Source organism: Talpa occidentalis, unplaced genomic scaffold (assembly GCF_014898055.3).
Source record: "Talpa occidentalis isolate TD23 unplaced genomic scaffold, MPIMG_talOcc4v2.1 talOcc4.13, whole genome shotgun sequence".
NCBI lineage: Eukaryota > Metazoa > Chordata > Mammalia > Eulipotyphla > Talpidae > Talpa > Talpa occidentalis.
Genome location: NW_023601322.1, coordinates 48,262,353 through 48,281,851, shown reverse-complemented (window position 1 = coordinate 48,281,851; position 19,499 = coordinate 48,262,353). Strand labels below are relative to the sequence as shown.

At 39.3% G+C, this 19,499-nt stretch overlaps 1 protein-coding gene across 4 annotated transcripts in view; it reads right to left on the bottom strand.

Moving 5' to 3' along the window:
• Nucleotides 1-19,499, bottom strand: part of PTPRM (protein tyrosine phosphatase receptor type M) — a 796,148-nt gene that overhangs the window by 58,408 nt on the left and 718,241 nt on the right. For all 4 annotated transcript variants that reach the window (XM_054694205.1, XM_054694203.1, XM_037508822.2 and 1 more), the window contains one exon: nucleotides 3,914-4,011. In XM_054694205.1, coding sequence (XP_054550180.1) covers nucleotides 3,914-4,011 — 98 coding nt within the window. The remainder of the gene's footprint in view (nucleotides 1-3,913; nucleotides 4,012-19,499) is intronic.

The following is a 19,499-nucleotide window of genomic DNA, read 5'->3' as shown; positions in this document are numbered from 1 at the left end:
CTGCTCCCCGTTCTGGCTCTGGTGAATTCTCTCACCCTCCCACGCTTCTCACTGTACCCATTGCTTGTATAAATAAATAAATAAATAAATAAATAAATAAATACATAAATAAATAAATAAATAAATCTTCAAAAAAATAAAGTTTCAAAATTATTTGCATTTTTAAAAATTTTCCTTCCTTGTTTTATTAATCTATAACTGAGGTACAGCACTGTGTAAGTTTAAGGTGCACAGCATAATGACTCAACTTACACATATTGGGAAATGACTACCATAGCAAATTTACTTAATATCCATTATCTTATACAGGTGCAAAAAAAAAGAAGTGAAGTGTTGTTTTTCTTATGATGAAAACTTTTAGGATTGACTCTCTTAATGTTCCAATACACAATTGAGCTGTGCTAACTAGAGTCATCATATTATACATTACAACCCTCGTATTTACTTACCTTATAACTGGAAGTGTGTACCTTTTTACTACCTTCATGTAATTAATTACCCCTTCCTCCATGGTTTTGATTTTATGTGACAGCCTCAGTTCAAATTCTTAGCAATGCACAGGTTCAAGATGTTATCTCCTATTCTTGGTAGGCTTTAAGACCCAAGATTCAAGATTGTGAAGATTGAGCCCTCAACTCTCACCCATACTGACACATTCCAGCCTACCCAGCTCCAAAGGGCTGCTGCAGGATGTCCTCTTTCTTTCTAAGTCCTCATTTTATTTTTGGTCTCTAGTAGTTTACTTTCTTGAGAGTTAAAATAATTGAATTTTTTTAAAGATTTATTTATTTCATACAAGAATTGAGGTACAGACCAGATGCACGGGAGGGTGAGAGGATTCACCAGAGACAGAGAGGAGAGCAGAAGGGGCAGACTGACTGAAATACACAGCTGAGGGGAGCAGCAGGCGAGACAGGAGAGGTCTGCCCCACCACGTGGGACCCTCGCCGGTTGGCCGGGATCGAACTGGAGCTGCAGAGGCTGCGGACAGCTTCACAGCGCAGCGCTCAACTGCCTGTGCCACCAGGGGAGGCCCTAAACTAAATAATTTTTAACATATATATTTATATACATTTGAGATATACACAGGCAAATTAAAAACATGTATTTTATTTAGAATTTCTGGATGTTTGCAGGAGGAAGTAATAGCTTTTCAAAGCTTCTCTCTAAAACATCCTTGTGTGATTCCTTTCTCAGGAACTGGTTTGGATGAAGTTTGCTAGGAAGAAACTTGACTGGTCTTTGGAATTAAGCTGTCTTCACTAAGATGTGGTCCAGCTTAAAGTGTGTCTCACAGAGGTCTTCAGAAGCACCAAGGCTGATTTGCCATTTTTGCTAGGATTTTAAATGTCCCCCGTTCTTAGTGTCTCTTTTATTTTTTGTTTGCAATTCCTGATACATTCAGAGAATCATTTTTAAAACAGTTTACTGAGCTGTGTGCAGGTTCCTCAAAACACTAGAAATTGACTGCCATACAACCCCTCCTATGAGTCTACCCCCAAAACCCCAATACACTGCAACCCTATATTTATTGCAGCACTATTTACAATAGCCAAGATATGGAAACAACCCAAATGCCCCCCAAAAGGTTACTGGATCAAGAAGATGTGGTATATATACACAATGGAATACTACTCAGCCATCAAAAAAATAAACTCGTGCTATTTGCAGCAACATGGATGGTGTTGACAGGACTATGCTAGGTGACATAAGTCAGAAGGATAAAGATAAATAACAGGTGGCTTCACCTATATGTTGAATATAGAGAAAGCAAACAAAGTCAGACAAAGATAAACCTTGAAAGCTGATCATAGATATGAGGCATGTAATTTCCAGTATTTGTTGTTCTTACTTGCTTTACTACACATAATTCCCTTGGATTCTTGTCATTTTGCTATAAATGGCTACATTTCATCTTTCCCTATGGCTGAATAGTACTCCACAGTGTAGATACACCACATCTTCCTGATCCAACTGTCTGGTGATGGACATTTAGGCTGCTTCCATATCCTTTCTAAATAATGCTGCTATGAACATTGTAGAAAATATAGATTTTTGCATTGATAGCTTTATGTTATTTTTCATAGATGCCAAGAATGGGAATGCTGGGTCAAATGGCATTTTCATTTTTAGTTTTTTAAGATTAAAAAAAAAAGATCACTTTGAAGAGACTCTCCTTTCTCCATCATGTAATCTTGACTCCTCTGTCATAAATTAACTGTCCATATAGTGTATGTTTATTTCTGGTCTCTCAGTTTTCTTCCATTGATCTGTGCATCTATATTTTATTTTATTTTTTTAAGATTTATTTATTTATTTATACAAGCACTGGTTACAGTCAGAAGCACGGGAGGGTGAGAGAATTCACCAGAGCCAGAGCGGGGAGCAGAACAGGCAGACTGATTAAACACACTACTGAGGGGAGCAGCGGGTGCGGCAGGAGAGGTCTGTTGCGCCATATGGGACCCTCTCCAGTGGCCGGGAATCGAACCGGCACTGCAGAGGCTACGGGCAGCTTCGCAGCCCAGCGTTCAATCGCTGCGCCACCAGGGGAGGCCCTGTGCATCTATATTTTGATACCATACTGTTTTTATTAGTATAGCCTTGCAGTTTTGAAGTCTAGGATTGTGATACTGCTGTGTATCTTTTTCATTAGGATTGCTTTGTTTTCAGAATCTTTAGTGGTTTCATATAAATTTCAGTAATTTTTGTGTTCTTTGAAGAATGATATTGAAATTTTGATATGGATTGCACTGAATCTGTATATTGTATAAGCATTTTTTTTGCAGCAAATCTACTAGATCTCTATTCATCTTGCATGACTGAACTTTTATACCTATTGAAATCAACTCTCCACTTCCCCCTTCTCGTAGACCCTGTCAACCACTATTGTATTCTCTACTTTAATGAATTTGATTCTTCGAGATTTCATTTAAGTGAAATCAAGCTGCATTTGTACTTTTGTGATTGGCTTACTTCATTAGCATAATGTCTCCACATTCATCCATGTTGTAAATTTCAGGAATTCATTCTTCACTTGCTTTATTATCTATCTATCTATCTATCTATCTATCTATCTATCTATCTATCTATCTATCTATTTGAGGTTGACCGAGAATTTTAAGAGCCAACTCCTTTATGACTTCTGCCCCAGTATTTCAATACTAGGCTAAAAGCCAGGTTGCCTTTGTTGAGGGTAAATCTCACAATACCAACTTTTTGAAGAAGTAATGGTTCCTGCTTTTGAGTTGAGCAGAACCATGGACTTGAACTTACTATAAAAAAAAAAAAAAGGCAATCACAACCTGTCTATTTTCTCATTTTAAAATTTCTTTTTGTAGATAATCCTATAGCATACCACTGCCAAGATTATAACTGCTTAGGAGATTCCTGGTTAAATAAAGATAGCATTCATTAACAGCTAATGCAGATAAAATAATGTAAAACCCTAGGGGCAGATCATGATCTCCATTTGGCAGGTTAGAAAAATGAGGCACAGGAAAGTAAAATCTAAGCAAGAGATGATGCTGTAATTCTAATCTAAGGGTGAATCCAGTGCTGCACACTGTTTTTAGAGTCAATTTCCCTGAGTTAGGGAATACAGTATGTCTAACACAGCACCCATTGAGTTTTGACACCCAACAACCAGCATTCATGCTTAGAGGTGTTTGTGTGTGCGCAATATAGCCAGATAACAACTGCTTTTAAATCTTGAGTGCCTTTCCTGTCTGTTGCTATCGCAACAAATGAAAGCAATTCAGGCTATGTTTACTGATAATTTATAAGCAAGTGATAGGAGAAGCTGTAGTAGTTAATGTTTTCTGGAGTACACAAAATACTTCAAAATCTTGCTCTTGCCTGCCTTCCAACTAAATGAGGAACAAATGGCCACTTAAGTGGATAGCTGACTTACCCTCCCCACTTCCACGAGGTTGGTCACCATTATTATGCTTGCAGTGTTTTCATGCCACACCATCCTCCAGAAATCATAAATGGTCTCCTGCATTGGTCCTGCAGAAAAACAGAACAAGGATTTTTTTCTCCTTTGTACATTTGTAAGTAGAAAATTTCTAGGGTTAGCAAATAAATCCATTAATTTCCACATGCCTTTTCCTCACTTTCGTATATGGACAGCTTTCCTTTTAGTGTTAATGCCAAAGGGTATACTTTTCTAAAACGGCATCTATAAAGATACTGAATTTTTCATTCATGGTTGAGTTTTCTCACGTCACCAAACACATCTGCATTTGAGCCTTTTTTACCTCTCTTAAGCTACTGTTGTGAAAGAAAGTTATTTCTTCACTATTTAGCTATTTATCTCCATAATACTCAAGAGTGGAATTTAAAAAAATGGATAACATTACTCTTCCTGCTAAAAATTGGCAGATATCCCAGGGAAATGGTATATAGAATGAAATGAGCCTCTATAGGAAAAATGGCCTTTTCTTGTTTCTAATATTTTTCTTATTCTGTGCTATCTTTCAAATTAATCCATTTCTTTTGCGTGACTTCCTCAAGTGAGGGAGTAGTTAGAGCCTAAGCAATTGTACTTCCTTTCTCTGAACATAATTAGAATATCCTTCCATAATGCTCAGGATCTAAATATTTAAAAGCTCTTTCTTATGGACAGGAAGAAAAATATGTGACAAATGCCTGTGTTATAGATATCAACAGGTACAGAAAGATGGAATTTAAAATTTCTTTTATATCAGATTTTTAAAAAACCTAAAACTCTATTGAATGTCCATGCATATTTGAGAGTATAAACATAACATTATAAATCTTCACAGAGAAGAAGAAATAAAAGAGTCACATGCAGTATGTGGAATAATACAAATGTTCAGGAGCATACTAGGATCAGGACCAGAAGTATCTTAACATTGCAGATTACTGGATGTGGAGCCAAATATTTGATTTGGAGATTTGCTGCTGCTTTTTTTTTTTTTTTTTTTTTTGTGGGACCCTTGCCGGTGGCCGGGGAACGAACCGGCGCTGCAGAGGCTGCGGGCAACCTCGCAGCCCAGCGCTCAACCACTGCGCCACGAGGGGAAGCCTGCTGCTGCCTTTTAACTGACTCTGTGATTCTGGACAAGTTACTGTGAGCTTCAGTGTCCATATTTTTCTACACACTGATTTCAAAAACACTTCTCAGGGTTCTTTTGAGGATTTGTGGAGGCAATACACACTCAGGCATTTTATAAATAGCAAAACACTCAACAAAAACAGGATGCATTCATTTTATTTTATTTTAAAGATTTTATTTACTTTTGGTAGAAAAACTGGGGTGTAAGCCAGAGTTACAGGGGGTGAGAAGATTCACCAGCGACAGAGTGGGGAGCACAATAGGCAGATCTACTGAAATACACTGCTGAGGGGAGCAGTGAGTGAGACAGGAGAGGTCTGGTGGCACACGAGAGTCAGCTCCCAAACTCAGGCTGTTGCTGTGATAGTACTGAGACTTAACCCACAGACCACCAGGGAGGCTTAATAGGGTGAATTTAAGGATATTAATGGCCATTGCTTGGCTGAGGCTTGGACACGGAGCAATAGTGGCACATCTGAGGGGCCACTTCAGTCACCTCTCATTTCTCTTGACCAATTATCAATGAGTTCTTGTGTAATTTTTCTTTTCCCTCTTCACTGACAAAGCCTCCTCCCATTCTTTCCACAACATAAATTTCTATCATTCTTCCTTAGGACTTCTGCATATACTTTGACCCTCCCCATGAAAACAGACCCTACATTCTGATATCGCTGTGTCTAATCACTTACTGGGACCATTCATGTCACCTCCCACAAAGCTGCCCATGGCTGTTGGTCCATATTCCCTGGCATGTGCGTGCCATTCTCCTGATATACAGGCTGGAGATTTCAATGACTGCAATCTAAGGTCACACAGGGGACGAGTGAAACCGGATCCGATCAATTGCTACATTTCTAGCTTGTGGAGAAATACTTCACTGTGTACTTAACAGCTTGTTATTTGTTCACAAGAATAAAAACAACAACCCTGAGTCCATCTTTGTGCAAACAGAGTTTTCCCAATGGTGACCCCTGAAAATCAGGGTGGCCAATGTGCTTTCTGTTTTCTTCACTAGATACACAGGCCTGTGCCACCTATTCTGAAAACCGTTCTGATGACAATGGCTATTGTAGGTGAATCAGATGTTCCAGCACCAGGAAGAACAATTCCCCCTTTCTTCAATGCCTAGTAGGTATCTTCACAGAGAGATTCCAGGCTCAAGTTCTAAAGAGAAATTCACTTGCCCTTTCTTAGCTTTAGACTCCCTTGTGATTACTTGTTTCAAGATCCCTCTGGAAGGGAATATAACTATTTTGGTCTCTATTTCCTTAGTACCTTATGGAATACCTGGCACAAAGCAGGAACTCAGTGAATAAATGAGTGTAAGAATAAGTCTGTACACATGTGTATAAACTATACTGTTAATATTAACTATATAAAAATATTAAATACTATTCATATTTGTATGATTCCCATTCCTGGCTTCCATTTTGAAGATTATTTGAAGAAGTGTGAAAGGGTATTGCTTTAACTCCTTTTCAATTCATCAAAAGGGAGGCATCTTTGCAAGGGTTTTTGCAGAATGAAACTAGGACCACGATCACTCAGTTTCAGAGTTGCCTTGAAGTGCTGAAGTTGAACTGCTGCTCCCAACATTAGGCAGCTCCCCATTTTATGTTTCCCTGCCCGAGGCTTTGCTGCCCGACTCAACTCAGTCGGTTACCCCAGGCAGCCAGAATGTGATCCTAGCTCCCAGTGACTGTCCTATGGAAGGCTATGGTTCTCAGTTCTGGCTACCGGTTACAATTATTGGGGAGTTTTTAACACATTCTGAAGTCCCAACCTAAGAGAAATGGATTTAACTGGGCTGGGGTGGGGGTTGGATCTGGGTGTGTTTTCAGATCTCTCCTGGTGGAGAACCTGGAACATGGGGGCATTCAGCTCAATCTTCTCATGGAGGTGTGATTGTGAAACACCAAAGACTTGTTTGTTTTGAATCTAATGATTAATCTAAGAATGCACACAAGTTCCCCGAATCAGGAAATCCCACTTCTCTCTAATTTATAAGCAACTTCACAAAATGTCATTTACGAACATGGCTGTACCACTTTGCCAAGAGGCAAGGCTCATCGAAAGTGACAGAGGACTGTTTTTAATGTTTATATAACTAAATTTGGGTTTTTAAAATAAAGGGTTTTGTAAGTATTAGCAGCTCAGCTGGTGATGGCATTCACCTTAGTCATCACGATTTTCTTGCCCACCGACCTGGGCTAAAACCAAAATAGATTAGGACAGAAAAATGAATTAGGTGAGGCTCTTTTCAGTGCTAAAATTAGGTACAAGCATCTGGAAGAGCTCAAACAGTTTAGTGTTAAAATATGACAATTAAATTAAACACAAAGATTATTCTAAGTTGATTTCAGAAAGAAAAAAAGTGCAAGGGAAGGGCCCCCCCTTCTCCCCCTGGTGCAGTTTGCCTGTTCCTTCCTGTCTCTTCTCTCCTTCACGTGTGACCCCGGGCCTGACCTGCTTGCTCTGGCTATTCTAATGAAATTCCTTGAGACTTAACCCACAGACCACCAGGGAGGCTTAATAGGGTGAATTTAAGGATATTAATGGCCATTGCTTGGCTGAGGGTTGGCATTCTTGGGTAATGAATCAAGATGCTCCTGAATGTTCATTCAAATCTTGTACTTTTTTTTTTTTTGAGGGGGAGGGGGCAAAATAGAAGAAGGAAGTCACCAAGTTTAAATGAGAAGTCACCAAGGTTTTAAATGAGAAATTTATCAATTCTGTTTTTCTTTTCTCCCTGACAAATATATTTCAGATTATTTCATGAGATTGGAATAAATTATGCCTCAGCAATATAAGTCACCTGACCACTTCGATGAACAGAATGGAAGCCAGAGGAGGCGAAGACTTCACTGAACCTGAGAACAACTCCATTTGACTTTAGCAGTTTCTGGTGGGTCTAAGAGTCTGTGGCTATTTTGAGTCAACATTATGAGTCTACAGCAAATGCTTGGCACACAAGGTGGCTACTCTGGCATTTACATCCTGGCAGGGTGGACATTCAGGGAGAAACACCACGGGAAGGCCAGTAATGCTCTGCCTTTGCTGTCTGTCTCCTAAAAGTGAATGGCAAGTGCCCTTTCCTGGAGGGGAGTACTGGTAGAGAGGTCACTGGGGATGGCTCAGAAGGTGGGCAAATAACTAAACTCCCAAGACAAGGAATTCAAAATGGCAGGTAAAGGACTCTGAACACCCTCCCTATCAGATATGAACAGCACCATACAGTCTTAGTATTTGATCTCTGCAGTTTCTGGCTGGATAGGAGCTCTGATGGTTGTGGCTATACATTTATAGATGTTTGCAAAATAGGCGATATGGTGATTCTCAGCAGTTGTTCCCATGGCACTAAAACGTTTGAAAAGTAAGGTCTCAAAATTCAATAGGATTAGGTCAGTAACACAGTCCATTTCCCTCACAATAGCTGGCATACACAGACCTCTTCTAAGAAGGAAATGTGTTGCGGGGCCATTCTTATCAACACCAAGCCCTGAAGGAATAGCAAAAAAAGAGCAGAAAGAGCTAGAGTGCAATAAAAAATCCAAAGCAATGAAAAGCATAAGTGAAAGACATTCAAGGATGGGTTCTATTGTGTAGATGAGTTCTCTAGTTTTGGGAAGTGAGAGAGATGAAAAATAATATTTCCAAACCTTGAGAGGTAACTTGTTCCCTTTCTCTTCACATTCTAATTTCTGTATGGTATGTTTTCTATGTTAACTAGGGTTGCTGAGAAGTCAAGGTCCTTTAAGCTCACAGTGGTATATTAGAGTTTTTTCAAGGGAAGAAAGATAGCACAAATACAAATTGGTATTCCATCACAAATAGACTAACACCTAACTTCTTTTGAGTGATAATATTATTTCCCTGGTCCTGTTGAACGCGCTTCAGTTTAAAACTCACAATCTTATGTAATAGGTGCCATTGTTCCCCCATTTCACTGAAAGGAGGCAGAGGCACAGAGAAGTCAAATAAGCTGTCCAGGACACCTGGCTATTGAGTTTTGAGGTCTGACCACACTGCATCACATTGTGTCCATCCGTATGTCAAATGCAGTTTGGAAAGGTCCTCTTTGACAGGTGTGTACTGTCAACAGGATCCCAGCAAGAATAAAAGAGAAGAAAACCTTGTCAGCCACCTGAAAACAACCTCTTTATATGTTATTATATCAGGTCACTTCCTTTCCTTAACCCTCCTGTGGTCCTACTACTGTAGAATATATTCCAAGTTCATGAGCCGACCAGCTTCCAAGTTCTCTGCCTGATCTTTCTGTATCTTGAGCTGTAGCCACTCAGGAGCATTTCTAGTACATGGCACTTCCTGTTTCATTCTCTCTTTTTCCATTCCCACCATCCTCTTGCCAAGTCGCACGGCCTCTATGCTGAATTACCAAGGTATGTCCTTTTCAGTCTCCCCCCACCCCCAACCTGTTCTCTACAATCTAGCCAGAGCTTATCACTTAAAAACATCATTTTCTATCTCTTTCCAAACCTTTCATGGGGTTTCCACTGCTCTTTGAGTAAAATCCTAATTATTTAATGAGACAAACTTGAGCCTGTGCATCCCTACCTGGATTCAGCTTATGCTACTGCAGGTACCAACCCCCCACCAGATCGCCTCATGGATCCCCTACCAGGAGCCCTCTGTCCACATATGCTTCCTTTCAAGTACTTGACACTCCCCCAAGGCAAGTTTTCCAAGGCTCAAGAGTGATGGCTTCCTGTTTCTTTCCCTGATTACCATCAGCCTGGGGCCAGTCTGCTCAGTGGTCTGTGCATCTGGCTCTTTCCATGGATGTCACAGAGTTTCTCTGTGCCCTGTGGTCTCAAGCCTTGTTTGCTTTGCTCATTCATGTGCCTTTCTCAGCTACAGTGGGAGTTAGCATGTGCTACCCACATTCACAGCTAACACTTGGCCAGTGTGTGCCAAGAATTCTGTAAGATATGGTTAGTGATACAAAGGTGAGTAATAGGACCTCCCTGGTGGCACAAGGGGTTAAGATGTAACCTATGAAGCAATCCACAGCCACTGCAGCACGAGTTCGATCCCCGGCCAGGGAGCTACCCACATGGTGCAGCAGACCTCTCCTGGCTTGCCCACTGTTTCCCTCAGGAGTGTACTTCAGTAGATCTGCCTGTTCTGTTCCCCACTCTGTCTCTGGTGAATCCTCTCACCCCCCCACACCTCTGGCCTGTACCCCAGTTCTTGTATGCATCAATAAATACATCTTTTTTTAAAAAAGGTGAGTAATAGATATAGTAATAGATACAGTAATAGCTACACTTTCAAGAAGTGTCTAGTTGTGTAAGATAGATATAAGGTAAGAATGTTCTCTACTCTTATGTGTAGGTGTCCTAAGCCATCTGAACTTCAAACTGAAATATGCACACACTTGAGGACACAGGGAAAACTTCCAAGGGGTGAATGAGTGGTTTTTGAAAGGGTTAATTTCTAGATATTTGAGTTCTATATGGACCTGCCAAAACTGCTCTCCCTGGACTCCATGGCCTTGCTCCACTTGATGACACCCTCACTCATCTCTAACATTGCTCTGGGGCACTGCCCAAGTGGAAAAACCTCCAGGTCTGATACAAGGAATGGAATGAAATATTGACTTCAAAATCCCCCAGGGCATCCTGGCTTCCCTGTCTAAAATATTTCTGTTAAGAGTAAAATCTGGTGTTGGAAATGGGGTACTTTGATTCATGCTGGGATGCTCTGAATTCACAACACCTGAAACAGTACAGGCTGGTAACACTTTTTATTTTAAATAAACCTGGAATGTTCTGTGGGATCACCAAGTTTTCTTGGATAAAGCGTACGGGTGAAAATGCCATGTGTTTACTCCTAGGTTTGGTATGCTTTATTCCGTAAAGCAGTTAAAATGTTTTTACCCATATCATAAAATAATTATTGTAATTATATAAATCCTTATTTTATTTTAGAAAAATACTTAATATTTTCTATCTCTTATTTACAAATAAACTTAGGTAAACCTATGATGAAAATTTGAGAGATGTTCAAATGGGGTACATAAATGTTCAAATGGGGTACATAAATTTTTCAAACTCATTTTGGGGCTATGAAAGCAGAATTGCTTGGAGACCAGGGTTAGTAAGTAGTGTATGAGCATGACTATGGTCAAGTATCTGGAAGAAATTACATCTAACTAGTAAAAAGGCAGCAGGACTATGGAAGATGCATCACCTGCCAGCGGCCTCTAAGGAAGGATGATCTGACTTTGCTGAGTAGGGCTTGGGGGGGCTGGTCCCCTGGTGCCACATCTACTAGGAGCAACTCAACATCAGCTCAGTAGGAAAGGGGACACACAAGAAGCCTCTTGTGAGAAAATGTAAAATTTTTATAAAACTTGTAGATTCAGTTTTAATGAGTAGAAGAAGACATTAAAAAATACAACTAGGAAGAAATCTTTTTGATAGAAAGCTTGGGCAAATTAGAGGGAGAAGGGATAAGAAGTGTTTAGTTGTCTGAGCAGACTCTGGGGGAGACACATGAGCTGCAGAGGAGGTTTTAAGAGGTTTGGGCTCAGACGGTGTGTGATGAGGGGTCTGTGGTCCTGAGGAAGGAACAAAGGGAGAGGGGAACTGGGGGAGGTGGCCACATGGGTCCAAATCTGAGGCCAAAAGGTCAAAAGGTCAAGTCCAAAGACTGCTGCTGAGATCCTGTAGAAGCAGATGGTCAGTGTCCACTCTATTGAACAAAAATTGCCAAGAAACAGGAAGACATTGAATCTGAGCAGTAAAGAACAGTAACTAAAGGGATCATGCTTTATATTGATTACTGAGACAGAAACAAAATGAAATATTTAAAAGTTTAGATATATTGAAAATGTAAAAATGGTATTTTTAAAATATTTTTTATTTTTGCATAGAAGAATTGGGGAGTAGACCAGGGGTGTAGGGGGTGAGGGATTCACCAGAGACAGAGAGGGGAGCAGAACATGCAAATCTACTGAAATACACTGCAGAGGGGAGCAGCAACCAGAGAGGTGAGGTCTGTGCGCCATATGTGGGTTAGCTGCCTGGCTAGGAATTGAATTCAGGCCATAGTGGTGATAGCGCTGAGACTTAACCTCTAGGCCACCAGGGAAGCCCTAAAATAACACTTTGAGGAAGACTCCCTGGGCATCCAAATGGCCAGTGGAGATCAGCACAGCTGTCCAAGCAGCAAGGTCTGCAGTTTCAAGAACAGCAGCAGCAAGCACTGATTCTGTTCCAGTAGCACATGGAGTCTGCAGGTAGGAAGGTCAGAGCAATCCCAGGGAGGGTGACAGTCATCTCTGGCCTCGCACAGCTGACATACCCAAGGCTCCAAGCACAGAGATAAGGCTCAGGGGGACTTCTGGGCCTTGGGCCAGGCTGGCTCAGAAACCAGTAGGTCATGGGTGCGCTTGCATTCGAATCAGACTGGGAAAGACCAGGACTGCCCTTGGAAGGTGGATTTGGATAAAACTGAGCCAGGACCCCTGCTGTCCCTTACTGGTTCAGCACAGGGGCTAGGGGTTCTGGGCTGGAAAGTGAGGGGCAGCCAGGAAAAGGACTGAAGAGGATAGTGGACAATTAATTAAATGAGGCACCACATCAATAATCCCACCCGGTCCAGGTGTGGCAAAAATTACACTTCCCCTTCTGTGGACTGTCTGCAATTGTGGTTTCCATTTTAATTTGAGAAACTGGCTTAGGGAGACTAAGGGGCTTTGAAGCTGTGATGCCAACTCAGGTCAATCAGCTATCAGCTGTACTTTTCTCATTTCACAATGACCTGAACAACAGACCAGGGACCTGCTTTGCTCATGTCTTTTCTCTAACTACACGATGTGATGTGATTAGCCTTGGGAACAGAAGGGGTGACAGGGGGGGCGGGGCACTGACCTTGAGGGCAAGGGAAACCTGAGTCCTGACGCTGGCCTGGCTGGGACTTAGGTTACGTTCTTTGTCACTCAGTTCACTCCATCAGAACAGAAGATGACTGAAGGTGGGATATTTTATGTGGAAAAAGATGAGCCTGGGGTTTATCATTTACTTTAAAGCTCTTGCTCATAAATAAAAATGACCCTAAATTTCTGATCCATCATTGTTATTGTTGCTACTGGCGATAATCTAGAATAGTATTAAGAAGTCACTTATGCAACATTCAGAGCATAGATGTCTGTTCAGTGATTTCTGAGTAAGTTTATATCACAAAACTTTATGTGGTTTTTCAATTGGCTACTTCCACAGTACTTACATCTGTAATTTTACATTTAGTAGCTTTTCATTTTTGCAAGAGTAAAATGGAAAAGTTAAAATATGCCACCATGCTTTACCGACTGAATCCTCTTTGTGTGTCACAAAGGTAATAACAATGACACAGAAAACTGTTGGTTTCTACATTAATATTCCTTAACAACATTTATTTGATAGGAACATTTGCTCTCCCTTGGGGCTACTTATGCCGAAATTGTGGAATTTTTATGAATAATTTTTGGCATCAGCTGCAGAAAAAAGAAAGCCAAAGTTGAGGCAGCTGGGTGCAGGGGATGCGGTCTGCTCTTTCTCGAATTGCTAAAAATCTTTCCCCACCATTATCATTTAAAACAAACAAAAATAAATTAATAAATTGGAAGCAAACATTGAGATTTTTTCTATCATGGGGAAAACCTGGGAAAACTTTAGTTAACCTAAATTTAAAATATAACTGGCAGGGTGTTAAAATAGCAATTTCTAAGGGTAACTCTCATGTGAAACACCCTTTATATACAGAATTACAGGGTTAGAAATGTTCAACAGTCCATTGGAATTTTACCTTCGTGACAGTAAAAGAGGAGAAAATAGACATGGGAGCTATAATAAAATATACCTTTTTAGAAGTAGTGTCAAAAGCATGACTTAAATAGTGATGTTAAATAGTGTTTTTGGTTAATAAATTTCAATTTTCCACACACAATTACAAATCCCTTCTCTCCTGGAAGAGATGCTCCTAGTGTGTGAGTCTTTCCCTTCCAAGGCTTTCTCTGCTGTGTAGGTACTTGCCGATTGCCCCTATGTCTTTTAAATTGGCCCACAGGTGTGTGCTCTTTTTACACCTAAAAAGAGTCATAGATTTTCTATATCCATGATTAACATTTCTCCAGAATACATAATCTACATGTTGATGTTTACATTTCACTACTACTATTCCTTAATATTTTCCTTCCAGGCTGAAATAAGAATGTGTGCCAACATTAAATGTACAAATCTGCCTGCCTTTCTCTAGATAATTACTTTTATGGAATATTGGTTTCTAGGTGTATTACTAGAACATATGAAATGCTGATTGAACACCAGAGGTCATGTCAGATTGAAGTAAGAGAAATTGGCATAAACCAAACACTAATGAACAAGTTACAATAAGATTCTAAAATGCCTGGGAAATCTCTCCTTTTGGGATCAGCTGAAGGAGACTTCAACCATTGTCTTCTCTTTGGTTAACAATCTGACTTTCATCTAACTTATTAAAAATAATCATGAGATATTTATAAACAAAGATAATAATAAGGTAAGTATTATTTAATGTTTTTCTTTCTAAGAAATACAAGGAATTTAGGATTTTTAATTCCAATTTTCATCTTCCTATTTTTTGTATTGGTACTGTTTTTACCTTAGTTCCAATATCAATCCATCCTACCACAGTCGTATTATGTCGTTTCCGTCAAAAATTTTACATACTTCCATATTTTTACAGTAGTTTTTTTTACTTTTTTTTGAACTAGGAAAGTTTAGACATTTCCACCCAACTATGTCCACGTCAGCAAAATCTGATAAAGAACTTTTTTTTTAAGTAAACTGAAAACAAAATAACTCAAGTATTCTGAGCACTTTCTTCCTTAACCCAACCTCAAGTTTTAAGATCTTTAAACATGAAAATAAATGAAAACAGTGGCTATGAGACCTAAGTTTGTCATAATATTTTAAAATGTAAATAAGCTCCCCATTTGGTGAAGGTAAACCTGTATTTTAATCAATATGAATGAACATGAAAAGTGCTATACATGTTGCTAGTATAAAAATACCACTAATTCATTTTTTATATTGATCTTGCACCCAGCAACTTTGCTGGACTTTCTTATTAGTTCTAATACATTATAATTTCTCTTGGTATTTATAAATTATTTTGTCTTTTTCAATTATGTCCTCATTTTCCCCCCATGTCTTATTGTATTATGATGCCCAATAGAAGATGATAATGGGAAATATTGCTATATAACTTAAATTTCTACTGTATTTAAAATTTTTTAACTTTTAATTTTGAGATACTTGTAAATTCTCATGTATTTATAAGAAACACTACAGAAAGATTCTATATACCCTACCCCCAACTCCACATATATACCTATCTCTCACCTTGCCTATTTTTTAAAAATTCTGGCATCTTAACTCAATGCCAAAGCGTTCTTCAAAGTGGTACAACTGTTCTAAATGTTCAGAAAACATAGGAAAAATACATCTATTTGTAAAATAGAATCACAATAAGATTGGTCTGATTGTGTGGCTAGAAAAATTATTTTGGATACTTGCTAACAAATTACTGGTGAGAATTATTAATATCTTTTTTACTGCCCCTGTGTGAATAATGAGGCTTTGGGTATGGGTCATGGTGGGAATTCGCTGCATGTAATGGAAGCCACGGGCGCAGTTACTTACTAGCACAGTATCTACTGAAATATTTCACTGGGTATCCTTACTTTTTTTGAAGAAAACAACTATGACACTGCTGTATCACTTTAAAAAAGAGCAATCATTACTTAAAATTATTGAACACTCATTATCCATTGATGGCACTTCTTTTTCAAAGCTGACATGGAATGCTTGGAGGACATGTACATTTCCTGGGACTCTACTATGTGGAATTGATCTCAAAAGTGGCCTGGGGGAATTCCTTTCAGTTTAGTCCTACCCCTTCCCCTGCCTTCCTGCTGTAGATGGTGACTGTCCCATTTTAGGTATCTGGTCAACCTCTGGCCTCACCTACCATAAGATACAGAAGTGGGTCAAGAGCACACATCTTTCGCTTTGTCTCACTTTTACTTCCCCCTTCTTCAACTCTGTCATTATTATTCTCTTTCCCAGAAGATCATTTCTCAGTCTTATTTTGTTCTCCAGTGATTTCTTAGCCTTTCAAAGCTTCTTTCTAAAACATCCTCATGTAATTCTTTTCTTAGAAATTGGTTGAGATGAAGCCTGTTGGGAGAGAACTTGTCTGAGCTTTGGAATTAAGCTGTTTTTACATACACATGGTGCAACTTTCTTTAAGTGTGCCTCAAGGAAGCCTTCAGAACACCAAGACTGGAGTCCTTTGCTGTTAGCAAACCTGCTTAGTTTCTGTAAGACCTCAAAAATTGAAGGAAAATGTTTTTCCTAGCTTATAACAGAACCATTGTTTTTTTGACCATGTTTGTCTTTTGTTTAAAACTTAGTAACAAGGATGATAATCTTGGTACTTTGAAGGAGTATGAAGGATGTGGGTGAAAATGTAGCACTCTTCTTTGATACAGCCTTTTGAGAGGAGGCATCAACAGGTATAGAATGTGTTAGCATTTATGAAAACTGAATACACTATTAGGTTGAAGCAGGAACTGCCTATTTTCTTTGGAGAGATACATCTTCTGGAATCCATAGGATCATAATGATAATGAGAGAATTATGGCTAATATTTATTGGGAGGTTGCCTGCAGTATTGTTTCTGAGACTATATAGTTCACCTCTAGATTGTACACTTTAACTCCTCTAGTCTATTGCCTCTTGGAGATGGAAAAAGTCTTGCCTTAGTTACTAACATAAAACATGTTTGTATATGGAAGGAATTATACAGCAAATTTCAAAGATTTGATTTGTGACCATGTTACATAAGCAAAAAAATATTTATGAATAAAACCTATAATAGAGTCTCTTAGCACAACTTGCTCTTGGAACTGAAGTGTTCCAAAGCATTTCTGGAAACCCCATCTACCTAAATGAACCATTACTTAGATTTTGTTCTTTTTGGATTATATTCAGCCTTTTGCTAGAATCATGCCTCCCTGGCAGTTACATAAACATTTTCCACTTGCCACAGTACCACTGTGAATGGGAATGCAAAGGCTGTTATTATTTTTGACATGGAAAGCAGAATGATAAAGGCAGACAAATCAGATTTGAGTGACGGGGTAAAGATTAGGCCTCCAAAGAGAATCTCTTATATAGAAAAGAATAAAAGGGCTGGTAGGCAGTGTTGGCAACAATCTGCTCTATGATACAGAGATAGAGGCACTGCTACTGCAGGGACCTTGGGCCCCTGATCCTGGGACAGGCTATATGGCAATCGTGCATGAAGAGCTGGGAAGAGGCACGCAAGAAAGTGTTTGTAGACTCAGAAGGGAGGAACATGACAGATGTTCACACCATGAGAGCCTCCTGCTGTCTGAGTCACAGAGCATTCATCAGGCCTGTCTCCAAAGAGAACCCTCATAAAGTCATCCTGAGTACTTGCTCCAGCTGGAAAGAAAGAAACAGAGGGAAGACAATCAAGGAGAGCAAAATAAAAAAGATTGGCAGACTTCAGAATGGAGGGGTTTGGTGACCCAAAGGATCCGCCTGCCTTCTGTCAAGGAGAAGCAAAGCAAAGGGAAGAATTTATATTCACATGCTTCAGGGGCCACTGCCAGAGAAATAAAAGCTTTCATTAGTCTCTATCTTCATTAATTAAGTTTTTCTCAGTATACAAGTGGGATCCACTTTTATTTAAGAAAAAAGAGAATACATCTAAGAAGTGGATGAAATAGACATGAATTGACTCCCTAGACATAGTCAGTGTAGGCAATCTCTTATTTTCAATGGGAGAGCAGGACATGCATCAGAAAATTTCCAGAAGCATCCCTTTGAATGAGAAGTTATGAAAAAGAAGTAACTTACAATGGCCAGAAACTTTCTAAAGTGTTTTCTGTCTTGACAAACTTGTCCAAACTGTGTCCAAGTATGATGAAAAAACCTGGTCACCTCCTTCACTAAGGAAGTCAGAGGTGGGGGTCTTAGATCTGCATTGGGTCTCATTTTTTAACCTGCTCAATGGGGTAAGGAGAGGGAAGAAAAATAGCCTAAAATAGTCCCCAAATCTGGTATTGCAACAAAATCACAAATTAGTAACAACTGGTTGTTTGTCTAACACTCACTCTGTTTAATTTCTGAGGTCCTGAATGTCTTCCCGACCTATATCGAGTCACTTATAGGCACTTATAAAGTGCACAGAAATATTTTTTCAATTTTGAACTGACTACAGCAAAAAGGAATGGCTTGACTTTGCAAGGATCCATGGCAATGGAGGCCTAGTGAAGCTAGTACCAGGGAATTATGTGGGTATTTAACTACAGTTAATCATACTGCCTCAAAGCCTCCCTATTTAACTTTGGAAGCCAGAGAATACTTCGCTTTACCAGGCGATATTTTTAAATCAATCTCAAACAGGATATAGAAAGTGAATCTAAACATAACCTACAACACACTGACAATGTGGGAATAACTTAGCTGGGAAGCACAAGTCAGTGTCAGATGATGTAGAATCCCTACTTGAAGTGTAAGCCTCATTGCTGCTTGGAGGAATAAAAACAAAACTTGTTTACTGAAGGCTTAGCTTTTGATTGATTTTTTTTTCTTTCAGTTCTACTGAAAAATAATTTCAGTGTTCATCTCCATCTGGAGGCCAGAATGCAGGAGACAAAAGCTTCTTTGTAGGGTATGTAGAACTTGCACTGATATTCTGACAAGTCTGGTACAGGAATGACTGGCTGGGAAAGTTAAGCATCCTATTCTAAGCACTATTATTTCCTGCTTTAGAGACCTGAAGAGGAATTGTGAGCTGAGAAAACATAAGCCATATTTATCTTTTTGAAAATCCACATTTAAAGAGGGTCACACCATAAAGAGTCTGAATAAAATGAAGAAGGAAAACAGATAAACAACAAACAGAAGGAAGTCACAGAGCAAAGGAAGTAAGTATAGCCAAACTACAGGAGATCAGCCTACAGTCACTGAACTATAGGGAATCACACAGTAAAGGTGGACCTCTGTGGGGTAGTTGAAGTTCTGGAGGATCTTTATGTTATAAACCTTCACTCCCAACATTTTTGATTATTTTCACTAAAAGTTTACTCCTAGATCACAGATTAAAGTTTGTTTTTTTTTAAATTTTTATATTCCCCATACAATTGCAACCCCAATTTTGACCCCAATCCCTTCTCCCCCCCCCACAGAGAGTGTCTCTGGTTCACAGTTGTTTATTGATTTTGATTTTTTTCTTTCTTATAGTTATTCTTTTTCCTGGTCCATATTTAGGTTTTCTAGATTTCTGTTACGAGTGAGACCATCTGGTATTTTTCTTTTTCTTTCAGGCTTATTTT